General features: G+C 50.9%; 1 protein-coding gene across 2 annotated transcripts; it reads left to right on the top strand.

Annotated features, from left to right (window-relative positions):
* Window positions 1–83: 83 nt before the first annotated feature.
* Window positions 84–21,646, top strand: CTC1 (CST telomere replication complex component 1). Of its 2 annotated transcripts, none has more exons than XM_038536818.1 (23): window positions 84–233; window positions 3,978–4,141; window positions 9,426–9,663; window positions 9,814–10,025; window positions 10,766–10,910; window positions 13,509–13,793; window positions 13,906–14,034; window positions 14,566–14,798; window positions 14,914–15,091; window positions 15,182–15,382; window positions 15,855–15,981; window positions 16,522–16,636; window positions 16,770–17,091; window positions 17,189–17,278; window positions 17,544–17,737; window positions 18,940–19,028; window positions 19,122–19,296; window positions 19,598–19,675; window positions 20,105–20,249; window positions 20,341–20,405; window positions 20,613–20,778; window positions 20,908–21,034; window positions 21,172–21,646. In XM_038536818.1, the coding sequence occupies exons 1-23, from the start codon at window positions 201–203 to the stop codon at window positions 21,306–21,308; spliced, it is 3,648 nt and encodes a 1,215-aa protein (XP_038392746.1). In that variant the 5' UTR covers window positions 84–200; the 3' UTR covers window positions 21,309–21,646. The 2 variants fall into 2 exon arrangements, with proteins under 2 accessions (XP_038392746.1, XP_038392747.1); XM_038536819.1 differs by lacking the exon at window positions 84–233 and adding an exon at window positions 532–771.
* Window positions 21,647–22,286: the final 640 nt, after the last annotated feature.

The raw sequence follows: 22,286 nt of genomic DNA, 5'->3' as shown, positions 1-22,286 counted from the left end.
GAAGTGACGTTGCCAGAGCAGAGGGACTGCCGCGGCGGCTGCGCAGAAGGGCCCGAGCACGCCGGTGGGAGGAGCCGGTGGGAGGAGCCGATGGCGCAGCCGCGGCCGCGCCCACCGATGACGTCACCCGGCGGCCTTCCAGCCAGCCCTCACGCGGCGGCCGTTCGCGGGCTCTCCCAGGGCGTAGCCGCGGGCGCATCATGGAGGCCAACCCGGCTCCAGTTCCCGACTCCGTGAGTGCGCTCCTCCGTCCCTCGTCCCCGTTTCCCTTCTCGTCCTGTCCCCTGCAGCTGGCTGCTTGGCCTGCCTTCGCTGGCCTCGCCCGGGCGGGGAGGGGGGCGCCCTGCGAGGCTGCTCGTCCTTCTCCCGTCGCGCGTTCTGCGAACGCATTTGTTGGTGCCCGCGGCGGCAGCTGTGAGCCTCGGACGCGTCCCGCCCCCTCTCCAGGCGTCCAACCGGGTGGGAAGCGGCGGGCTGCCTAAGGGCGAGCGGTGGGGCGGGGCGGGGCGGCCCGGGGGAGGCCCCTGACGCGGCTGCAGGGGAAGGGACGATGGTACACCCGGAAGGCGCGTGAGACCCCCCAGCGCGGGTTGGGGTGAGCCGGGCAGAAAAGCGCCGACGGAGCTTTCAGAACAAGAGATTCAACGGGAATCTTCGGAAAACCTAAGTTCGGTCGGGTGGTGGTGGACGGGGTGACAAGCCGACCGGCTCCTGAGTCTTTTGCTGAACAGCGACCTTAACCTTCGGATAATGGGGAGTGACTGCGGGGTGGTAAGCAGAAACGCGATTGGATGAGATTTGCGTTTTCGTGTCCTGAGGTAGCAGTGTAGGTGGAGAGTGCCGGTTAGGCGGCTGTGGTTGGAAAGCGGGGAGAGACGATGGTGTCCTCGACCTCGGCAGCAGTGTTGAGGGTCCAGAAGTGGAGACTGAGGAAACGAAATATATGAAGGAGGTAGAATCTAGAGGACTTGTGTAGGGAAAGGAAGATGTTAAGGAGGACTTGGGGTTTCGGGGTAGAATTATTAGGTTGAGGATGCTGTTTGCTGATTAGTGAATGTTGGAAGAGGACTGGGTGGTTTGGATTTTGTTTTGTTTTGTTTTTAAGGTACCTGTAGGTTGGGCAGGTGGAGAATAAGCAGATGGATATAACCAGAGCGAAATAGAGAGAGCTCAACTGAAGTGGCATCTGTGGACATACAGTGGCAGAGGCCACTGAGGGGAAAGTGTATAGTGTTCTCAAACTTCAGCTTACATCAGTATGATCTGGGGAGCTTATTTAAGATACAGACTCCTGGGATGTCTGGATGGCTCAGCAGTTGGGCGCCTGCCTTCCTCTCAGGTCATGATCGCAGGATCCGGGATTGAGTCCTGCTTTGGCTCCCTGTGGGGAACCTGCTTCTCCCTCTGCCCGTCTCTCTCTCTCTCTCTCTCTCTCTCTCTCTCTCTCTCTCTGTCTTTTATGAATAAATAAATAAATCTTTTAAAAAAATAAAAATTAAAAAATAAAATACAGACTCCCAGGGCACCTGGGTGGCATAGTCAGTTAAGTGTCCGACTCTTGGTTTCTGCTCAGGTCATGATCTCAGGATTGTTGTATCAGCCCTGTGTCACACTCCCTGTTCAGCCAGGACTCTGCTTGAGATTCTCTCTCCTTCTGCCCCTCTCCCCACTGGCACTCTCTCCCTAAATAAGTAAATAAACAAATCTTTAAAATATAGATTCCTGGGTCCCCCCACTCCTGTTAGGATTTTGATTCAGTGAATGAGATCCACGAATTCAGTTTTAACAAAACTTAGGGGATTGTGAGGCAATGGCACCACTTTGAAAAATAGTATTCTATATGCCAAGTAGTGGACAGGTCCTCAGCAACTATAGAGGAAGACAAAAAGTATGAGAGTCTGGGTGAGGCTCTCATTATGTTGTTGAGGCAGTGCTGAATAATGATGACCTGGTCCAATTTGTTTTTCTGGTTTTTAGATTTATTTATATTTATGTTTTTTTATTTATTTATTTTAAGATTTATTTATTTTTGATAGACATAGAGAGAGAGAGAGGCAGAGACACAGGAGGAGGGAGAAGCAGGCTCCATGCCGGGAGCCCGATGTGGGACTCGACCCCGGGACTCCAGGATCACGCCCTGGGCCAAAGGCAGGTGCTAAACCACTGAGCCACCCAGGGATCCCCTTAGATTATTTTTAAACAATCTCTGCACCCCACATGGGGCTCAAACTCAAAACCTTTAGATCAAGAGTCATGTGCTCCAGTGACTGAGCCAGCCAGGCACTCTGATCTGGTCTAGTTTTGACAACGATGACCACAGGTGACAGTGTTTGGCTAAGGTGGAGTGAAGGTGAAGCTTAGTGGTAGAGCTGTCCACAAGGACACAAATCAATAGAACCTGAAGACGGGTTTCTCAAGCTACTAAAGATTGAGTGAATGTGGAGGACTGACCAGAAGGCTAATAGAGGAGGAACAGGGATAGAGCTGTAATGGTTTAGAATTAACACTGGGGGTCTACAGAGATAAAAGTCCTACCCCTCAAGGTCTGTTCAATGCAGAATTTTATTTTTATTTTTTTAAGATATTATTTATTCATTCATGAGAGGCACATACGGGGTGGGGGGCAGAGAGAAGAGCAGGCTCCATGTAGGGAGCCCGATGTGGGGCGCGATCCCAGGTCTCCAGGGATCACGCCCTGGACTGAAGGCGGCGCTAAACCGCTGAGCCACCGGGGCTGCCCAATGCTGTCAGAATTTTATTATTATTTTTTTAAGATTTATGTATTTGAGAAGAGGGAAAGAGAGCCCTTGCTGTGTCATGGGGTGGGGGAGGCAGAGGGAGAGTCTCAAGCAGATGTGGGGGTCTCGATCTCATGACCCTGAGATGCTTAACTGAGTCAGCCAGGCACTCCTGTCAGAAACCTTAAATAAATAAAGCAGCCTGATATTGGAAATAGGCCAAACTGGTCCCCTTCTCTAGAGCTATCTGTATAAAGAGGCATCTAGATGTCCAGAATGTGTGGTAAGTATACAAAGGTGGCTCATGCCCTCCTTAGGAAGCCTACATCTCAGCTGAAAAGAGAACACAAAACAAATCCAGTAGGATTGCATCTTACATTGATTTAGCTTATGGGAATTCAAATGTACATATTTGACTAAAGAAAAGAATGATTGGGGAGACTGGAGGGCTCAGCCGGTTAGGCGTGTGCCTTCAGCTCAGCTCATGATCTCTGTGTTCTGGGATCCAGCCAAACGTCAGGCTCCCTGCTCAGTGAGGAATCTGCTTCTCTCTCCCCCTGCTGCTTCCCCTCCTCATGCACTCCCACTCTCTCTCAAATAAATACAATCTGTTACAAAAAATAATTATTAAAAATTATACTTTGCCTATGTTCTTTTTATATACTGCTTATAATTAGGCATTTTTTAGTCTTGTATATACTTATTAGTGTATAACACCGTGTCTTATTTATGAGCAACTTAAAGGATTTTTTCCAAGGGTGATTTTGACTATTTTTCAACTTGTTGGCTTCAGAACCACATCCCACATAACATGGGACACCCTTGTGCTGTACCTGATGATCATTGCTGTTTATAGAAGTATGTCATGGTGCTGTGGGAGCTCCACGATGGGAGCAGCATTTAGTCTGGGATGGTCAGAGGGGGGTTCCCAGGGCAATGTATATTCCCGTTGAGCATGTTAAGGATTGGTATGGGGTTTGTTAGAGAAAGAGGTAGGACCACCCATACAGCTGGTTATCAAGTGACACCTAGGAGAGAAAGAGGTAAGACCAGAGCTGGGTGGCCAGTGGCCTGAGGTGTGACCGGACTAAGGCTTCTAAGGTTTCTTCCGAGTTCTAAACTCTATGACTTGTTTATTTACATGCCCGCTTAATTTCTTTTTTTATTATTGGAATCCCAAAATTCCGTGGATGGGCAGGATGGTTAGGAACATGTTTTAACTAGATTCCCTTTCCTCAGGAGCAAGCCTGGCTGGAGGCTGCCCAGACCTTCATCCAAGAGACCCTGTGTCCCGCTGGCAGCGAGCCTGATGTCCAGTTGACTCAGTCGGTACTTGACTGTGTGAAGACTGTCTGGTTGTCCCAGGGAAAGAACCAGGGTTTTCCCTTGCCCCTCAGCTACAGGTAAGGAGAGGAGGGGTTCAGGAGTTTTGGGACTGACAAGAAAGGACCTAGAGTTAACAGTTAACAAGGGGAAAACAGGAGGGGCATTTGATGGGGGGTGGGGGGGGACGGGGTGGGGGTACGGGGCAGCGCAGGGTAGAACGTGCTCTAACACAATCCCCTCTGCCAGCTTTTCTGTCCTGCTTCAAGCTATTTGCCTTTTCCTGTAGCTCTCCAAATTGACTGAAATCAAGTTAGGAACAAGGAGAAGAGGGAGGAAGGGGAAGGCAGAAAATTTGGAAAAAGAGCTCTGATGGTAGAAAGGCTGAGATTCGTGTGTGTGTGTGTGTGTGTGTGTGTATGTGTGTGTAAGTGTGTGTAAACTAAGGTACAGAATTAAGATGTCAGCAAGTGCAGATAGTTGTGTTTAAGACCAGAATTTCAAGTCTTCTGAAGGTGTTTGTGTTTTTTGTTTGTTTTTTAACAACACTAACATTTTTGAAACTCTTCAAGGCTATGTTAATAAAGAATTGGAAGAAAAGGATTCCAGGGCCAAATAAGTTTGAGAGACAATGGATACAATATAAGCTTCTCTAGGGAAGTCACAAAGGTCATTAGCATACTAAAGGCTCTGAAAGTCCTCTGAAAAGAAACCTGTTTACTCGAAGTAACCACTATTTCAAATGTGGGTGTGTTTTTTTAAGTTTTTATTTTTGTTATTACCTTTTTTTAAGGAAAGAGAAAGAGGGCAGGGAGGGGCAGAGGGAGAAGGTGAGAGAATCCTAAGCAGGTTCCATGTGGTCCCAGTGGGACCTGACCTGAGATTCGATCTCAAAACCCTGAGATCGTGACCCGAGTCAGACGCTTAACTGCCACCAAAGCACCCCTTAAGTCTTTATCTTAATTCCAGTGAGTTAACACAGTGTTTTGGCTTAACATTTTAATTATTTTTTTCCAAATTTTTCTTTAAATTCTGGCTAGTTAACACATAGTGCAGTGTTGCTTTCTGCTTACATGAGTACGGGTGTTGACCCGTACTCATCACCACAGCTGCCCTTAATACCCACCACCCCTGTAGCCCATCCACCACCCTCCTTCCTCCATCAGCCCTCAGTTGTGATCTGTCGTTAAGTCTCTAGGGGCCCTTGGGTGGCTCAGTTGGTTAAGTGTCTGCCTTCAGCTCAGGTCATAATCCCAGGGTCCTGGGATCAGGTTTTGTGTTGGGCTCCCTGCTCAGTGGGGAGTCTGCTCCTCCCTGTCACTCTGCCTGAAACTCCCTCTCCTTCTGTCCTCTGTCAAATAAGTTAAAAAAATCTTATTCCCCCCTCCTCCCCAAAAAAGTCTTAGGGTTTATTTTCCTCTCTCTCTTTTTTAAAAATATTTTATTAAAGAGAGAGCCTGAACAGTGGGGAGAGGGGGAGGTACAGAAGCAGGCTCCCTGCTGAGCACAGAGCCTGATACAGAGCTTGATCTCAGGACCCCGAGATGATGACCTGAGCTGAAGGTAGACACTTAACCCAAACCCACTGAGCCACCCAGGTGCCCCTTCCCATAAGTTCATCTGTTATTTTTTCTTAAATTCCACATATGAGTGAGATCATGTGGTACTTGTCTTTCTCTACCTGACTTATATCACTAGCAATACACTAGCTGTATTCATGTCATCACAAGATTTCATTCTTTTTGATGGCTGAGTGATATTCCATTGTATACATAGGCCACTTCCTCTTTATCTATTCATCAACTGGTAAACATCTGGGCTCTCTCCACAGTTTGGGTATTGTTGTTAACGATGCTATAAATGTTGGGATGCAAGTGCCCCTCTGAATCTGTATTTTTGTATCTTTTGGATAAATAGTAGTGCAATCACTGGATCGTAAGGTAGTTCTGTCGAATGTGGGGTGTATTATTCCTGTTTCTTTATATTTTTATTACACACACAAACCTATCTCTGAGCCATGTAATGTAGTTTTGCTTATGTCTTGACTTTCTGTAAATAGCACCGTACCTTATATATCCTCTGCAGTTTCCTTTTGTGCTTCACATGTTCCTGAGATTGACTCATGTTAAGAGCTCTAGCTCATTTATTTCCACTGCTGCATGGTATTCTGTTATGTGAGTGTATGTATCACTGTTTATCCTCTAAAAAATAAAGAAAAATGAAAGCCTGTTTAGCTTTGTTTAATTAGGCATTTCCCAGCCCTACGCAAGCATAAGGTATTTTTCTCCCTGGATTTACATTGTGCACTGCAGTGTGGTGTTCACTCGGCCCCACAGTCTGTCTCCAGCAGTAAAGGCAAGGGATCTTGAATGAGAAGACAGCTTAATTGTACTGTTATGTGAACATCATTTTCAAAATTCTGAATAGTTTTCTTATCCATGGACTTTGTTATAAACTGATGGAAACTAAAAATGCTGGTCCACCAGACTGTAAACCAACACAGGCTGCCTCCGTTGAGCAAATGTTTCCTGTGAAAGCCCTCCAGATTCATCAGGGTGCTTTTTCACGCTGTGCATGGTCAGTACTTACCGCTTAGCTTTTATTTTTAAAATTTTTTTAAAGATTTATTTATCATAGAGAGAGAGAGAGAGGCAGAGACACAGACACACAGGAGGAGGGAGACGCAGGCTCCATGTTGGGAGCCCAACATGGGACTTGATCCCGGGACTCCAGGATCGCACTCTGGGCCAAAGGCAGGCACTAAACCGCTGAGCCATCCAGGGATCCCCTGCCGCTTAGCTTTTAAAAACCTTAACATTTGCCATGTTTGCTTCAGTTCTTTTTTGTTTTGAATATTTTATTTATTTGAGGGAGAGAGAGAGAGAACTCATGCACACAAGCAGGGGGAGGGGGAGGGGGAGGGGCAGAGAGAGAGGGAGAAGCCGATTCCCACTGAGTAGGGAGCCCAACCTGGGACTTGATCCCAGAGCTCCAGGATCATGACCTGAGCCAAAGACAGATGCTTCATCACTGAGCTACCCAGGCACCCTGCTTCAGTTCTTTTTTATAGGCAGTAAAACATTACAGGTTTAGTGGAGTGTCCTCAGTGCTCTGTCCCCACCCACTTGTTCCCTACCCTCCCTGGCAGCACCCACTGTTCTGAAGGGAGGTATAGGCTCAGTGGGCACACATGCAACCACTCCACTGGCCACTTTCACTCTGCATTCCAACTGGCAGACTTGTGCCAAAGGACACACGTAGCAATGTATATGTATATCCTGAGCCTTTCCCCAATCTGGTGTTTATCTTATTAAAAAGGTGTTTTTTGTGTGTATCTGATACCTTATTTTAATCCCAAAGGAATTTCTCAGGACACACTTACCTGGGGTTTCTTTTTCCCCTTTGTAACTTCTCATTCTGCTCCACTGGCTTCACGTTTTCCTTTGTTCCTCCAGTTTTTAGAACTAGTAAGGTTAAATACGTTGTTTATGTAAACACAGAATGAAATCTCATTAGAAAACTCCCTCTAGCATGGGACAGATTAGTCGTGGTTGAGGAGGTTGTGATTGCCGTGAAGCCTCATGCAGGAGGGTTAGAGTCTCCCACAGGTGAGCTGGATATGTGCCTAGTGGCCTCTGTGATCATATTCTAATTAAGAAAGATCCAAATTTCTCAAGATTCTGGTATTACCAGAATAGTGGAGGGGCACCTGGGTGGCTCAGTCCATGAAGCAAACATCTGCTCGTCATGATCCCAAGGTCCTGGGATCAAGCCCCACAATAGGCTACCTGCTTGGTATGGAGTCTGCTTCTCTCTCTCCCTCTGCCTGCCACACTCCCCGCTGCTTGTGTGCTCTCGTGCTATCTCTCAAGTAGATAAATAAAATCTTAAAAAAATTGAATAATGAAAAAGTGGTAAGTCAGGAACGGTTAGGAAATTTGGGAACTCTTTAAAGTTTCTTATTCTTGATAAGTGTAAAATATATTTTTATGTTTGTGTAGAAGTGAGGAATCCGTACGGAATGGTGGGCAAGGATAAAATAGGAATTACTTGACAGGGTTAAAGATTTTATTTATCTGTGTTTCTCTTCTCCTTTGTGGAGTGCCTGCCGTGTGCCAGGTAGTGTGGTAAGCATTGCAAGCTGGAGAGCAGTGACAATGCAAGGATCTGGGGTTCTCACTTTCAGTTTCCTTACCTAGACCCTGAAGAATCGGGGAAAAGTGACCCCATCCTGTTTTCTGTCCTGAAGGTTCCTAGGGGAAAGAGACCGCTCTCTCCAGCTGCCTGTCCTGGGCCTTTAGAGAAGTAGAGAAACACAGGGGAAGAACCTGGACTTTTGAGTGAGACACCCCTGGCTTTGCCACCCACACCATAGTGTACCTGACCTCTTGAAGTTTCTTCATTGGTGGTGATAACCGGGGTTTTTGGTGAAGCTGCAGTGCATTCCTGAGCGTGAATGGACCCGTTATAGTATGTGCATAGACTAGTACTCAACACGTGCTAGTCTCCATCTTTGCCTTTTATATTCTCCAAAGCCTTTTGGGAAAGAATGAAGCAGATGTGGAAGGGGAGTGGGCCACCCAGGACAGCGTTCCCAGCTGTTTGTACTCCCACGGGGGTGATGTTCATGAGTATAAGGAGGAGGGTAAGTTGTGACGGTTCGTACCTTTATCCTTTCTCTTCTGTTCAGATGATCATGAGAAGGCAAGTGTGTGGGAGAGTGGGATGACAGATGTGCATCCGTCACAACCTTGAGAAACTCACCATTACTTAGCACATTCTTGGTGCCTCACTTTGCCATGGGTGGCAATGAGCAGTGTTGCGAACCTTGCCTGGAGAATGGCCGATCTCAAGCATCTTTTGAGATTTGGGAGCTCTTGATACTGACTCCTGCTGAGTCTCTGCTTCCCCGCTGGTCTCAGGTTCTGTGATATCCCAGATGAGGGAGGACACCTGGCTGGGGTTGCTGAGGTCTGGCCAGCAGGCACATGCCCTAGCGGCCCTGTCAGGGTTCTCCATGCAGTGGAGAGCCGAGATGCTTTCAGGGATGCTGTGTGTGGTCCGGCGTTCTCCCCAGAGTCTGCTTATCCCCTCAGACTGCTGGTGCACCTCTTCCTTTGTCTAGGCCCTTTCTTTGCCATGTGTTGTTCAGAGTGGCATTGGACCTTGCCTTAGGACACCCCCCAGTCCTCGGGCCCAGACCTCATCCTCATGTCTTAGGCTCTCAGCCCTGAGGCTCCTGCCCTTTAAGCTCCTCTATTTTCTTTTATCTTTCCTTGGGAGCTTGGGGAAATCATTGGGGTTGTGGGTAATTCCTAGACTTGGATGCGGCTTTGCAGGACCTCTGTTTCCTTCCCTCTACAGCTTTGTCTCAGTGCAGGACCTCAAGACCCACCAGAACCTCCCATGCTGTAGCCACCTGTCCTGGAGCAGCAGTGCGTACCAGGCCTGGACCCAAGAGGCTGGGCCGAGTGGAACCCCCCTCCCACGGGAGCGGCTGATACTCTTAGGGACACTGACAGACCTGTCGGGGGACTTGGAGCAGGAGTGCAGGAAAGGAGACCTCTATGTAAAAGATAACACTGGTGTCTTAAACTGTGAGGTGAGTAGGAGGGTGAGGGTCATGTGTCTCCAAGCCTCACAAGGATGATGTCTAGGGAGCGAGGCCATTAATTCTCTGAGAGGAGAAAGGTAGCAGAGTGTGGGTGGGATGCTAGGGTCCTGGTTAACTGTTGCTCTTGGTCTTTTCTAGCTCATAGATCTGGACCTGTCTTGGTTGGGTCGTCTGTTTCTGTTCCCCAGTTGGAGTTACCTCCCTCCTGCCAGGTGGAGTTCTTCAGGGGAAGGACACTTAGAGCTCCTGAGTGCTCCGGTACCAGTGTGCCCCTCCAACACCAGCCCTGGCCCTCTCACCCCGCTCCCTGTTCTCTACCCAGAGACTGCTTCCCGCTTGCTCAGGCACAGGTAACCCTTCCTTCCCTCACTCTCTCAGGGAGGCTAGAGGGCTGTGAGACTGGGAGGAAGGCGGGAAAGGTCCTGAGAGCCATACTGGTAGAGTGTTCCCACCTGAGCCAAAGGGAACCAGAGGGCCTCTCCCAGATGTTGAGTGCCGAGTCTTCAAGGGACGTTTGCCTTATCCAAGGTCAGGACGAGTTAGCAGGACGTCTTCACAGTAATAGCTTTGGGCCAGGGAGATTTTATTTTATTTATTTGACTTGATTTTATTTTTTTAAAGGTTTTATTTATTCATGAGAGAGAGAGGCAGAGGCAGATGAAGAGAGAACAGCAGGCTCCCCTGGAGGAGCCCAATGCGGGACTCAATCCCAGGACCCTGGGATCATGCCCTGAGCCAAAAGCACACACTCAACCACTGAGCTACCCAGGCATCTTGGGCTAGGGAGATTTTAATTTAATTTTTTTTAAATTTTTTATTTATTTATGATAGTCACAGAGAGAGAGGCAGAGACATAGGCAGAGGGAGAAGCAGGCTCCATGCACCGGGAGCCCGATGTGGGATTCGATCCCGGGTCTCCAAGATCGCGCCCTGGGCCAAAGGCAGGCGCTAAACCGCTGCGCCACCCAGGGATCCCTGAGATTTTAATTTTAGATGACTACTAGGTTATTTACAGCAGAAGGGCAGGCATCTGTGGGAAAAGGGGAAATAAAAAATGGGCCTTCTGTCTTAATCTTTCTTCCTTGTCTAGAGGCAAGCTCAGAGGTGTGCAGCCAAACCTGGCTGGGAAGCTGATTCGAGTGAGCGCTCTGGTGAGGAGTCAGAAGAAAGCTCACTTTGTCTTGTCTCTTGGCGGGTCCTCCCCAGCTGGCAGCCACGTGTCCATTGTCGTGCAGGTGAGGATTGGGGTGAGTGCAGGGTTCTGGAGGTGGTGTCAGGACTTTTAGCTGGAAGGGGGATCATCAGAGCAAAGGCCTCACAGGCAAAGAGTGCAGCTTTGGGGAGGGGAGCCACTTCCTGGGTGGCGGGGAGGACAGTGCTGTTGAGGGGGTCCAGGTAGCGTTGCTCCCACACACATGAAGTAGGGAGCACATTTTTCTGCTGTGCACCTCATTTGACTAGACAACTTTCATATTGTGTGTGACTGTTTCAGAATCTGTCAGAATCACTTGTTTTTCCCCTTATTAGCAGGATGCAAGAAAATTATTCATCTTAGCACCTTTAAGACTTTTGAGTATGTGTACTTTTTTTTGGCTACGTGTACTTTCTAAAAACTAGGTGCTTTTATTAGTCACTCTTAGAATTGTTAATTTTTACACTATTGTTTTATAACTTACGTAATTTTCTGAATAATGTTTTAAAAGAGTTGAAGACAAAGAGTAAAAGGGTTCTTATGTACATAACAAAAAAGGGAACTCAGATTTATTAGCGCTGCTAGAATTCTGTGTCTGGATGTGTCAAAAGCTTGAGTGACAGTGATTAGCAGGTAAAATAACTGAAAATGCTAAAATTAAAAAATGCTTAGGGCCTGCTCCAATTTCTGGTCTTGTTTCTCTTCCTCCTGGCCAATAGAGGAGCTTCTGTATTTTCTGTACGTTAGACTGTTTCAAGTCTCCTAGAGCCCGCTGGCAATGCTGCTGAGGGTGGAAGTGGCTCAGGGGTGGAGTGATCTTGCTGTGTTCATAGGCTGCTGCAGACATATTGGAGACATACTGTCACCCTGGATGACCCCAGGGAATCTCTTCTGTGATGGAGGAGCTGAGATCATCATCTCTTGCAAATGAAGGACTTGACTCTGAAAAGAGAAGAGGTTCAGGGTAACTGCTGTGCAAGGCAGTCAGGGATGAGAGGCTGCTGAACAGTGACCATGGCCCCACTGGGAAGGGTCTGGTGCTGGGGTGACATGGGTCTGATTTCCTCGGGTAGGGCTTTTGTGTTCAAAGAGGAGTGAAGGGTGCCCAGGAGAGCAGAGCTCGGGGTCGGCATTCAGATCCTGGCATTCAGACAGGAAGGGAAGGGCCCTGGGGTCTGAATATAGGACAAGGGGCTACGATGTTGGCCGTCCTGGTGCAAGAAAGCATAGTGTGCAGAGGGCAGTGGGATAAGAGCAGAGGCACCAGTATGCACTTGCTGGCTTGCTGAGTGAGACCACTGGTAACCACTGGTTCTGCATAAGCAGTAAGCCTGCATCAGGTCCCAGCAACACCCGTGCCCAGGTGTGATGCCTGAGGTCTGATTGGCAGTACCCCTGGTTCTAGGGTAGAAACGGAGGTCTGTGAGGTTTGGGTGTCCTGAGTTGGCAACAGGTTCTGAAGCCCTGCGAATGGCAGTGTGCTGTGTTGGGCCTGTGGGAGGAGCGCGCCCTGGAAGGTTATTCCATTTGGGGATGCTGTTTCTTGCCCTTCTGCTTGCATTTCCTCAGCAACCACCTTTTGCAATCCACATGATACCCTGCTGTCCCAGGCTTATTTTATTTCCCTACTTTGACAGTTTGTGTTTTCCTTTATTTTTATTTATTTATTTATTTATGATAGTCACACACACAGAGAGAGAGAGAGAGGCAGAGACATAGGCAGGGGGAGAAGCAGGCTCCATGCACCGGGAGCCTGACATGGGATTCGATCCCGGGTCTCCAGGATCGCGCCCTGGGCCAAAGGCAGGCACCAAACCACTGTGCCACCCAGGGATCCCTGTGTTTTCCTTTAAAATGAAGTCTCCAGCAGGTCACTGCTAGGCATTTTCTCTCTCCTCTTGGCTTCCATCTTGTGTCATGCAGCTCCCAGGAAAGTTCCTTTTCCATCCTGGCTGATGTTCTCACTGCCTTGCTCATCCTGAGTTCTGGGCACTTTTATGTTGCTGCCTCCTGCTTGAATCACCCTTCTCTGTCTTCTCCACTTTGACAAACCAGAGATACTCTTTAGGGCCCTATGCAGATCCCGCTTCCTTCACTAGGCCTTCCCACTCATTTCTACCCATCCTGACTTTCTTGGTCTTTCCCCAAGACTTTGCTGAATGTGTGTTGTTTCTGATAGTAGATCGTATATGGTTCCTCGATGTTACTTGAGTGTGTGTCTCTGTTCCCCAGAGGGTTGAGATACGTTGTGATGGAGCGACCAGTCTCTTGTATTTCCCTTCATGGCTGTCCCAGTACTGAGCTTGTGGTACCCCATACGTATGATTAAACAAACCAAAGTAGTTTGTGTGTTATGGGGTAGGATGGGAAAATGGAAAAGCCATGAGTTTGGGGTGGAATGTTTCTGTATCTTGGAGGAAGTTTTAGGGCTGGTTCACATCATGAGGGAGGAATTAGGAAATATTTGGTATCTCCTCTGAGAGGAAGCAGATCCAGAAGGTTAATATTTAATTGGCAGACAGGCAGAACTCATGAGGAGCAGGTGATTGAGGTCAGATCATGATGGGAAGAGACTCTGGCAGAGGGGCAGTGTCGTGGGAAGCGTCTCATGTGCCGTGTTGCCTGCCCCTGCACAAGCCAGATCCCTGCCCAGCTGGTGTGGCACCGAGCCCTTTGGCCTGGTAGGTCCTATGTGCTGACAGCGCTGCGAGTAGTCAGGATCCGTGGGCACTGTTACCGTGTTTGGACGACCAGTCCCTCCTCCCATCTGCTGCCGCTGAAACCAGAATGTGTGCGAGAGCTGGAACTGGAGCTGGATGGTCCCCTCTTGGAGGCTGACCCTGCGCCACTCCCCATGCCCAGTAGCTCCCAAGACGGGGACAGGGAAACAGCTCTTGTCCGGAACTCAACACTCTTATCCTACACGGTGAGCAAAAAGGAGAGATCTGAGAGTTCAGGGATGAGGATGGGGGGCTGGAAATTCGGGTCTCCAGAGAGGAAAGAAAGAGGGATCAACTGGACCTTTGGCCTCTTTGCAGGGAAAGGTCACTAGTGTGCTAAGTCAGCCAGCCGGGCTCTATGAGGTGGACGGGCAGCTGGCGCTCTGCCTCGCCTACCAGCAGTTCCACAGCCTCAGGAAGGTGGTACGGCCGGGTGTCTCCCTGGAGGTAGGTGAGGGGTCAGGCCTGGTGACAGGTTCTCTCAACAGTTTCTCTGACCTTCACAGGCTGCTATGTTTTGCAGCAGCAGGTTAGGAACTTCTACAGCAAAAATGTAAAAAGATTTACGTGTTGTTGGATGGTGGGGATTGCATACTTAATACCAGGAGTGATTTGGATGGGAGCTCAGATCAGGAAGGAGTAGAGTCTGGGTCCTGGGAACATCTTTAAAGGAAGGGCCTTGGAACTAGAGGGGGAGATGCTAGAGCTGAGTCCCTGGTGGCTCTCCCACACCAGCCAAGAGCCTCCTGGCCCATAGGAAAACTGGGCGGGGCTCGTGGGGGGCAGGGTGAAGGCTTCTCATGGGGGTTGTGGGTTGTGCCGGACAGAAAGTGGAGTACAGGAGATGGAAGGAAATGGCCAGTATGTGAGAAAAGGTTTCTCTTGGCGCCAGGCAGTAGGGAACTACAGGCAACTCTCCAGTGATCATTGAGTTGACAGTTTCACCTCTGCATTTTCATTTTTTCTGCTTTTCTTCAGCTCCAGGATGTTCACCTCCTGCAGTCAGTGGGTGGAGGGACGAGAAGGCCTGTGCTCGCCCCGTGCCTCCATGGCGCCATTCTACTTCGAGGCTTTTCTTGTCAGAAGCCTGAGACTCAGTCTTTCTATCAGGCTCAGGGAGCCTCCTTGTATGAGCAGCTGGTGTGGGAACGTCAGTTAGGCCTTCCGCTGTACCTGTGGGCTACCAAGGCGTTGGAGGAGCTGGCCTCCAAGTGAGGAGGGCAGGGTTCGGAGTCGGGGGGCTGGAGGGGTTCAGGGCCAGGGGAGCAGGATCCTGGAAGGGGCACACCTCTCTGGGGCATGTGACTGCTTCTCTTCCTGGCCCAGGCTGTGTCCCCACATGCTGAGACACCACCAGCTCCTGCAGCACTCCTCTCCCGGGAACCCCAGCCTGGGGCTGCAACTCCTGGCTCCTGTCTTGGATGTTCTGACTCCACCGGGCAGTACCCGTCGGAATGCACACAAGGAGATCCTCGAAGAGCCGCATCACTGTCCCCTGCAGAAGGTGCGAGCATGTGTGGAAGAGATGGGTGGCGGAGCTGATGCCCTGAGGGACACTTGGCCGCACTATCTGGTTTCTCTTCCGTCCCAACAGTACACGCGGCTGCAGACCCCATGTTCTTTCCCCACTCTGACCACCCTGAAAGAGGAAGGGCGGTGCAGGGCCTGGGCTGCCTTTGACCCCAAGACCCTCCTGCCCCTCCCGGAGGCTTCCCATCTGACCAGTTCCCAGCTCAACCAGCGTGTGTCTTGGTCCTGGCTCTCTCTGCTACCCGCCACCTTCCACCCAGCCCAGGTAGGTGGGGCGCCCGGTGCTCAGGACTTGCACTTTAGGCTACCTTCATCGCCCTCCCATGATCTTCCTCGTCACTTTGGCGGCACCAGGCTTCTATTAGATGGCTCTGTCTCTTCTCGCCCACCCCATCTGTTCTCCCTGTGGCAGACAGGGAGGGGGTCCAACCTCACTGGGCTTACAAAGCTGCCTTAAATCCTTTGCTGGTTTCTCTCAGAGCACGTAAGGTAAAATGCAAAGTCTTTACTGTGCCCTGTGAGGTCCTGCATGGTCTCTTGCTTCTAACCTCACCCCTGCTACTGAATGTGCGAATGCTTGGGTGTTTTTTTTCATACCCATGTGAGTCCTTTGAGGTCAGAGACAACATCTTTTTTGTTCGTTCTGTAGCTAGCATTTAACATAGCATCTGGTGCAGAGTAGCTGCTGAGTATTTGTTGAACAAATACCCGATATCTTGTCCTGTATCTCCCTACAGATTTTAATTGGGGTTTTGGCAGCTTCGTCTCATAAAGGCTGTCTGCAGCTTCGGGACAAGACTGGTTCCCTCCCCTGCCTGATCCTGGCCACGCACTCTCAGCCCATCACTGACTCCCGGTTCATAGGTGTGGAGTTGGGGGTGGTGGTGTCTCAGAACAGTAGGGCTGGGGAGAGGAGGTACCTGTTGAGGTTTTCTTGAGATGCTGAGTGGCATGTGTTGATCCTTGAGCTTGGGGACAAGTCTGAGACGCTAGTATTGGCAGAGAAAAGGAGCAGGGGTTTTTCCAGCCAGAACACCAATCCGAAGGTTCATTTCTCCCACCATAGCCTCTGACGTGCACATCAGGAGACACTTCTTAGTTTGGACTCACTGAGATATATGGACAGGGACAGTTTCTTAGGTCGAGGCATTTTGGGATTTATGAGAAAATAGAACTGAGGCATTGTAGCCCAGGAGGCCAGGGGCAGCATTGGACGTGTGGCTGGGACAGTTTCCCCCTTGGAGATACCATCCCTCTGAGGTGGGGGTCAGGTCTGGGCTGTTGTGTTGTGTTAGGGGAGCAGCTCAGGCCTCGGATGGGCAGTGAGACATGCAGGGTGGTCCACTTCACTGCTCATCCCACAGTCGCCTCCTCTTGTCAAAGTAGAAAACTTTCTTTCTCTAGGCTGCTTGGTGCGGACAGAGAAGTTCCAGTTGGTCATAGAAAGGAATGTCAGAAGCAACTTTCCTTCCTATAAGGAGCTGAACATAACAGGCTTCATCCAGAAGCAGCAGGCCAGGTTGGGCCCCTGGGATAGTGGCCACACCCTGAAGGTCTGAGGGGAAGGAGCAGACCTGGTGCAGGTGGTGGAGTACTGGGGCCCGTGACACCTGTCTGCATTGCTAAGAAACCTACTCTTTGTCTCTCAACAGAGTCTATATCCAGTTCTTCCTGGCGGATGCCCTGATCCTGCCTGTGCCCAGACCCTTGATTCACTCAGCCACCTCCCTCACTCAGGCAGAGCCCACCCACCCAGAGGGTTCCCACATAGAACAGAGCCGGCTGTTCTTGCTGTCCCGCAAGGAGGCACTGATGAAGAGGAATCTTTGTCTCCCCCCAGGAGCTAGCCCAGAGGTGCCCAAGCCCATCCTCAGTTTCTACGTTTCGGGGAGCTGGCTTGGGGGCACCCAGAGGAAGGAAGGGACTGCATGGGGCCCACCTGAACCCCAAGGAGATGGGAACAAGGATCGGAAGGTAAACTGGGACTGTAGGGACCCAGGGCCTGACATCCTGTGCGCCTGGCTCCTGTCTGGGGCCTCAGCACCTGCCTGCCTCCCTTGCTTCCTCCCAGGTTCTCTTAGTCTTCCGCGGCTGCTCAGTACGCTGGTTTGAGTTCCTGCACCCAGGTCAAGTGTACCGGCTCGTGGGTCCTGGCCCTCCTGTGAGTGCCCCATTTGGTTCTTCATTCACCCTTCCCCAGAAAGCTTTTTTGGCCTGTGACGGTCTGGAGAGGGCGTGGCAGTGCCTGGTTACTATATCTACCAGGTTTCCTAGAAGAAGGGTGGATTTAGATCAATTGGAAAGCCTGTCTGAATCTAGACCACTTCCTCACCAGGCTCTGGGAAGGAAGCAAAATTGCGTCGTAGTATTTTGCAAACCTGCCTCTGGAGCAGGACACACTCAGAGAGTTGTCTTCTTGCTGACAGACCCCACTGTTGTTCGAGGAGGGGGGACCGTCATGCACACCCCACCGCCCTCTGGAGCTGGCAGGCTATGCGTCCTGCCTCACTGTCCAGGACGACTGGACTCTGGAGGTTGAGAATGGCCAGGACTTCCCAGCTGCACTGGAGAGCAGCAAGGCCCTGCCTAAGACCCCACTGGACGACCTGCTCAGTGGCAAGTAAATGTCCACCAGCTTCTCCGGCTCATGTGGCCCCTTGTTCTTCCTGCCTGCTGACTTGCTGAACAGCCTGTCCTCTGCCCTAGCATGTGTTACTGTAACAGTGTTTAGCTCCCAGAGAATGCTGTCCCCCTGAGATGGAAGGTGTGTTTCATGCCTGAGTTTTCCCTTGTACATTACTATTTTTCAGAAGATCACAAGCAAGCTTTCTCACAACTAGGGAAAAGTTAGAGCAATGAAAGGAAATATTAAAAAACAGACATGGGAATCCCTGGGTGGCTCAGCAGGTTGGCGCCTGCCTTTGGCCCAGGGTGTGATCCTGGAGTCCAGGGATCGAGTCCCACATTGGGGTCCCTGCATGGAGCCTGCTTCTCCCTCTGCCTGTGTCTCTGCCTCTCTCTGTCTCTCATGAATAAATAAATCTTCAAAACAAAACAAAAACAGACACACACACACACACAAAAACACCAAACCATTAAAAAAAAGAACAAAGCTAAACTCCTATAGGGCAGGACCTTCCTTATTAGTGGAAGTGCTCCTGGCCTCAAGGAACAACTGTTGTCTTGGGGCAGCTGCCAGTGCAGAGGAAGCCACAGATTTTCCCCGTGTTTTCAAAAAGCAAAAAAGCCTTACTGGATTGTTCATGAAGTTTTTATAAAACTGATCACTAGTAGAAAGTGTTCTCAAGGACCCCTAATTTGAAGGAGTGGGCATGAATGCCAGCATGTGAAGCCGCCAGTGATGGGCCACCTGTTAGTTACACAGGCATATGGCACATTTGACGTCTGGGGTACTTCTGGTAAGGCCTCTGCTCACAGTGTTGTGTAGGTTTTGAGTGATAAGCTGTTTTTCCCATAAGGCCTGTTAATTTTGTCTTCTTTTTAAGACATTTCATTTATTTGAGAGAGAGAGAGAACACACGCATGCCCACCACCAGGGGGAGGTGGGGAACAGAGGGAGAGGGAGAAGCAGACTCCAGTTGGGGCCCAGTCCCAGGACCCTGAGATCATGACCTGAGTCAAAGTGGAGAGGTACCTGCCCTGTTACCTTAAGTGTGTGACTTGACACGGCTCAGGGTTTTTTTTAGGACCCTGTAAATGATGTTCTAGCAGAGACTTGGGCTCCTCCTTTTGTCCTCAGACCTCTCTCCAATCTCTGCTTTCTAATGCCTCCGTTTTCACTGTATTTCTGTGACCCTACAGCTTCACCGAGTCCCTGGTGTCTTTCTCAGCTGAGATTTTGTCACGGACCCTGTGTGAGCCATTTCCGGCCCCTTTCTGGACGAAGCCTGGTAATGCCTCCTCTGGTGGGAAAGTGTGAAGTAGAGTAGAGTAGACTCTGTGGTCTAGGCAGATGCCCCTGACCCTTCCCTTGGCTGCTGCAGGTGGTGCTCGGGCCTCCAGAGGGTGTGTGAAGCTGACTGTAGCCGTGGAGGCTGCTGACTGCCAGTCCCGCCCGCACTTGGACATCTATATCAAAGACCCACACTTGCCTCCCCCACTAGGCCTCCTTCCAGGTGCCCGAGTCTACTTCAACCAGCTGGAGAAGAAGATTTCCAGGTGAAGATCTGTGAGGCTGCTTTGCTCTTCCTCCCTACTGCTGGGGATCTCTGAAATGCCCCCCCAGACCATGCTGCCATGCTGCCACACCTTCTCTTTGATATTACTCCCCTGCCCTCTACCCTCATGAGATGCTCCAGACTAGTCCTTCCCTCGTTCCTCCCTCTGCTCAGGCCAGGGAGTATCCCTCTGGGGCTGGGGCATTGTGGGTTGGGGAGGTTGTGTCTAAGCCTATGATCCGGTGCCAGCTTCTACCTCAAATTGACTTCTTTCCTCTTCACCCTGCCTGCTGCACTTGCAGATCTCACAATATTTACTGTTGTTTCCGGCCATCCACTTACCTGCAGGTCCTGAGTTTTCCCCCAGAGACCACAATCAGGTCAGTGCCCTGGGCCCTGACCCCCAGACTACACAGCCTTGCATCTGCACCCAACATGTGGTTCCAGCTCTGGGGTTTTTGCCATAACTAGTGTTCTGTACCACAAGGAGAACATGTGAAGTCAGAGGACTTCCTCTGCCCCAGATAAGAATGCCTGCCTAATGCTTATTATTTTACCCAGAGAGATTTAGTGTTTCTAGGCTCTTGAAGGCTTTTCTGTCTAAGATGCAAATAACTTTCTTGGTTATCATCTGGGTTCGAGCTTGAGAAATCACTGGTCTGAGGTCAGGATCCAGAATGAGCCATAAGGCTCCTGGTAGAGCACAGAACCCCCTCCTGTCCCCATCCCTGTACCTGCTCAGTCCTTCCAGACAACGTGCACTCCCAGAACCCTCCTGGCTGCTCCTTGACGTCTGTGTCTCTCTCTAGTGCTCCACTGCCCCACATCTTCCTGGCTGAACTTCTGCAGGGGGGCCGGGCCCTGTTCCAGGCCAGGGCTTCTTGCCATATCGTTTCTGTCTTCAGCCTTCAGCTCCTGTGGCTGTGTGCTCACTGTACTAGTCTCTGCCCCCAGGTACGTGAGGGGATAGGCTGAGCTGGGCGCTGGGTGCCCAAGGGATGTGGGGGCACTCACAGGGTCTTTCCAACCCCTCTCTTCATCCCAGGGGAGGTGTACTCGCCAGGGTTCCACTTGCCCCACACAGACGTGTGTAAGCCAGGCCAGCATCAGGTGAGAGCACCAGGTGGGCACTGGTTGCACCATTTGTTTCCCTGTTGCATGATTTTGTCTGTTGGCCTGAATCACTTCATAAGTATTTAGGCATGAGTAAATTAAAGTCCAGTGAGTTAAGATGGGAAGTGGTGAAGAGGGAGGTATGTGTGGGCCACCCGGGTCCGCCGTGGGGGTTTTTTCCTCTGTGGCCTCTCCTTCTCCCAGGCTCCTAGTGGAGGATGGCACTGCTGAAGCCGTGGTGACCTGTAGGAATCATCATGTGGCCACAGCCCTGGGGCTGTGTCCTAGTGAGTGGACCTCCCTCCTGGAGTTTGTCCGAGGACCAGGGAAAGTGGCCTTGCAATTCACAGGTCCCGGAGCCCAGCCTGAGGTAAGATATGGCTGGGAGGTCAAGGCTTAAAACCCAAATGTTCCAGGGTTTGGTAGAGGGTTTAGGAATCTGGGTTCTGAGGGTGGAAAAGAAACTGAGTTCTGATTCATCATCCATTTCCCCTTGTAGTCTTCAACCAAGGTGGATGAGCCCTTGACCCTCTTCCTCCGGACACTGTGTACCAGCTTCTCTGTCCTCCGCCCTGTCGTGCTTTCTTTTGAGCTTGAGAAGAAACCCTCCATGGTCACCCCGTTAGGTGAGGGCGAGGGCACGGTGTGTAAATGGGTGGGTCCTAGGAGGAAGAGGGACACGTGATTGAGGGGGTCGGGGGCGTGGGGGGGAAGCCTACAGAGCCTTGGGCAGTACATCCCCTTGTCTCCTCTCCCCTCGCAGAGCCTGCCCGGCTGCAGCGGTTCCAGTGCGGAGAGCTGACTCTTCTGACTCGTGTGAACCCCAGGATCCGACTGTCTTGCCTTTCTATCCAGGAGCCCAAGCACCCCAGCTCCCTGGGAGCCTTTTCTTTGTCCTAACAACCTGGACAGCAGGAGGGGGGCCTGCTGGAAGCCCTGAGGCCCGGGCCCATCTCCACCCCCCTCATTGTACCCTTACCTGTTCTGTGATTGCACCAGGACCCCAGATCCCTGAGTTCACAAACTGGTGCCCTTCTGTGATGTGTCCTTCCGTTCTGGTGCCAGCCTGCCTTGAGGTGTGGAAATGGGCAGATGATGGCACCACCGTTGGTACTCCCTCTCTGGTTGGGGTCACCGCATTGGCCCTGACAGGGCCCTGAGCACCTAGGTTCTGCCTTTGGGGGAGGGGAGTAATTTGTGGCAGGACCATTGGCCTGCAATAAAGCTCTAGTAAGGTATCTCACTTGTGTTTCTCTCGGGGTCCCCGGCCTCCTGTCCTCCCGACAGCCAGCCCCACACTTCGCCTCTTATTTGTTGCTCCTGCCACGATCTGTTTGGAGAAGAGCTTCTGGTCAGGCAGTGCTACCAAGACTCAAGCCTTAACGTGGACCTTGGGGAGTGGAGGGCAGGGTGGACAACTAAGCTTAGATGGTGTGAGCAAGCCGGCCTGGGAACCTTGGGTGTGCCAACCTAGAGGAGTGTGAGCCCTGGGGGGGGGGTGCCAGCCCAGGGGGCGGGGCGAACCCCAGGGGGTGTCACCCTTGGTTCCAGCCGGGAGAAGTTGGAGTGGGGGAGGGGAACAGCGCTAGGAGGGGCCTGAGAGGAAGCCAGGGCGCATGTGCGGAGCCAGTCAGTGCCTGAGGCAGATTCGGGATTTGAAACCCCGAGACTGGGAGGAATTCCAGTCACAGAACCCACGAGTCAGGAGTTGCCGGAGCATTTGTGGGGGGTGATGCGTTTGGCTGGTGGTGTGTTTTCTTCCTGGGAGCTGCTTGCTAGCCGGAGAGGTACAGTCGAGCCACACCGTTTAGAGAGGTTCCGAGGGCGTTCCTTCTGGCCTTTAGGATGGAACTTTGTACTGTGTACTCGTACATATGG

Source organism: Canis lupus, chromosome 5, assembly GCF_011100685.1.
Source record: "Canis lupus familiaris isolate Mischka breed German Shepherd chromosome 5, alternate assembly UU_Cfam_GSD_1.0, whole genome shotgun sequence".
Classification (NCBI taxonomy): domain Eukaryota; kingdom Metazoa; phylum Chordata; class Mammalia; order Carnivora; family Canidae; genus Canis; species Canis lupus.
The sequence above is the reverse complement of the archived record's forward strand: the minus strand, read 5'-3'. Positions and strand labels throughout refer to the sequence as shown.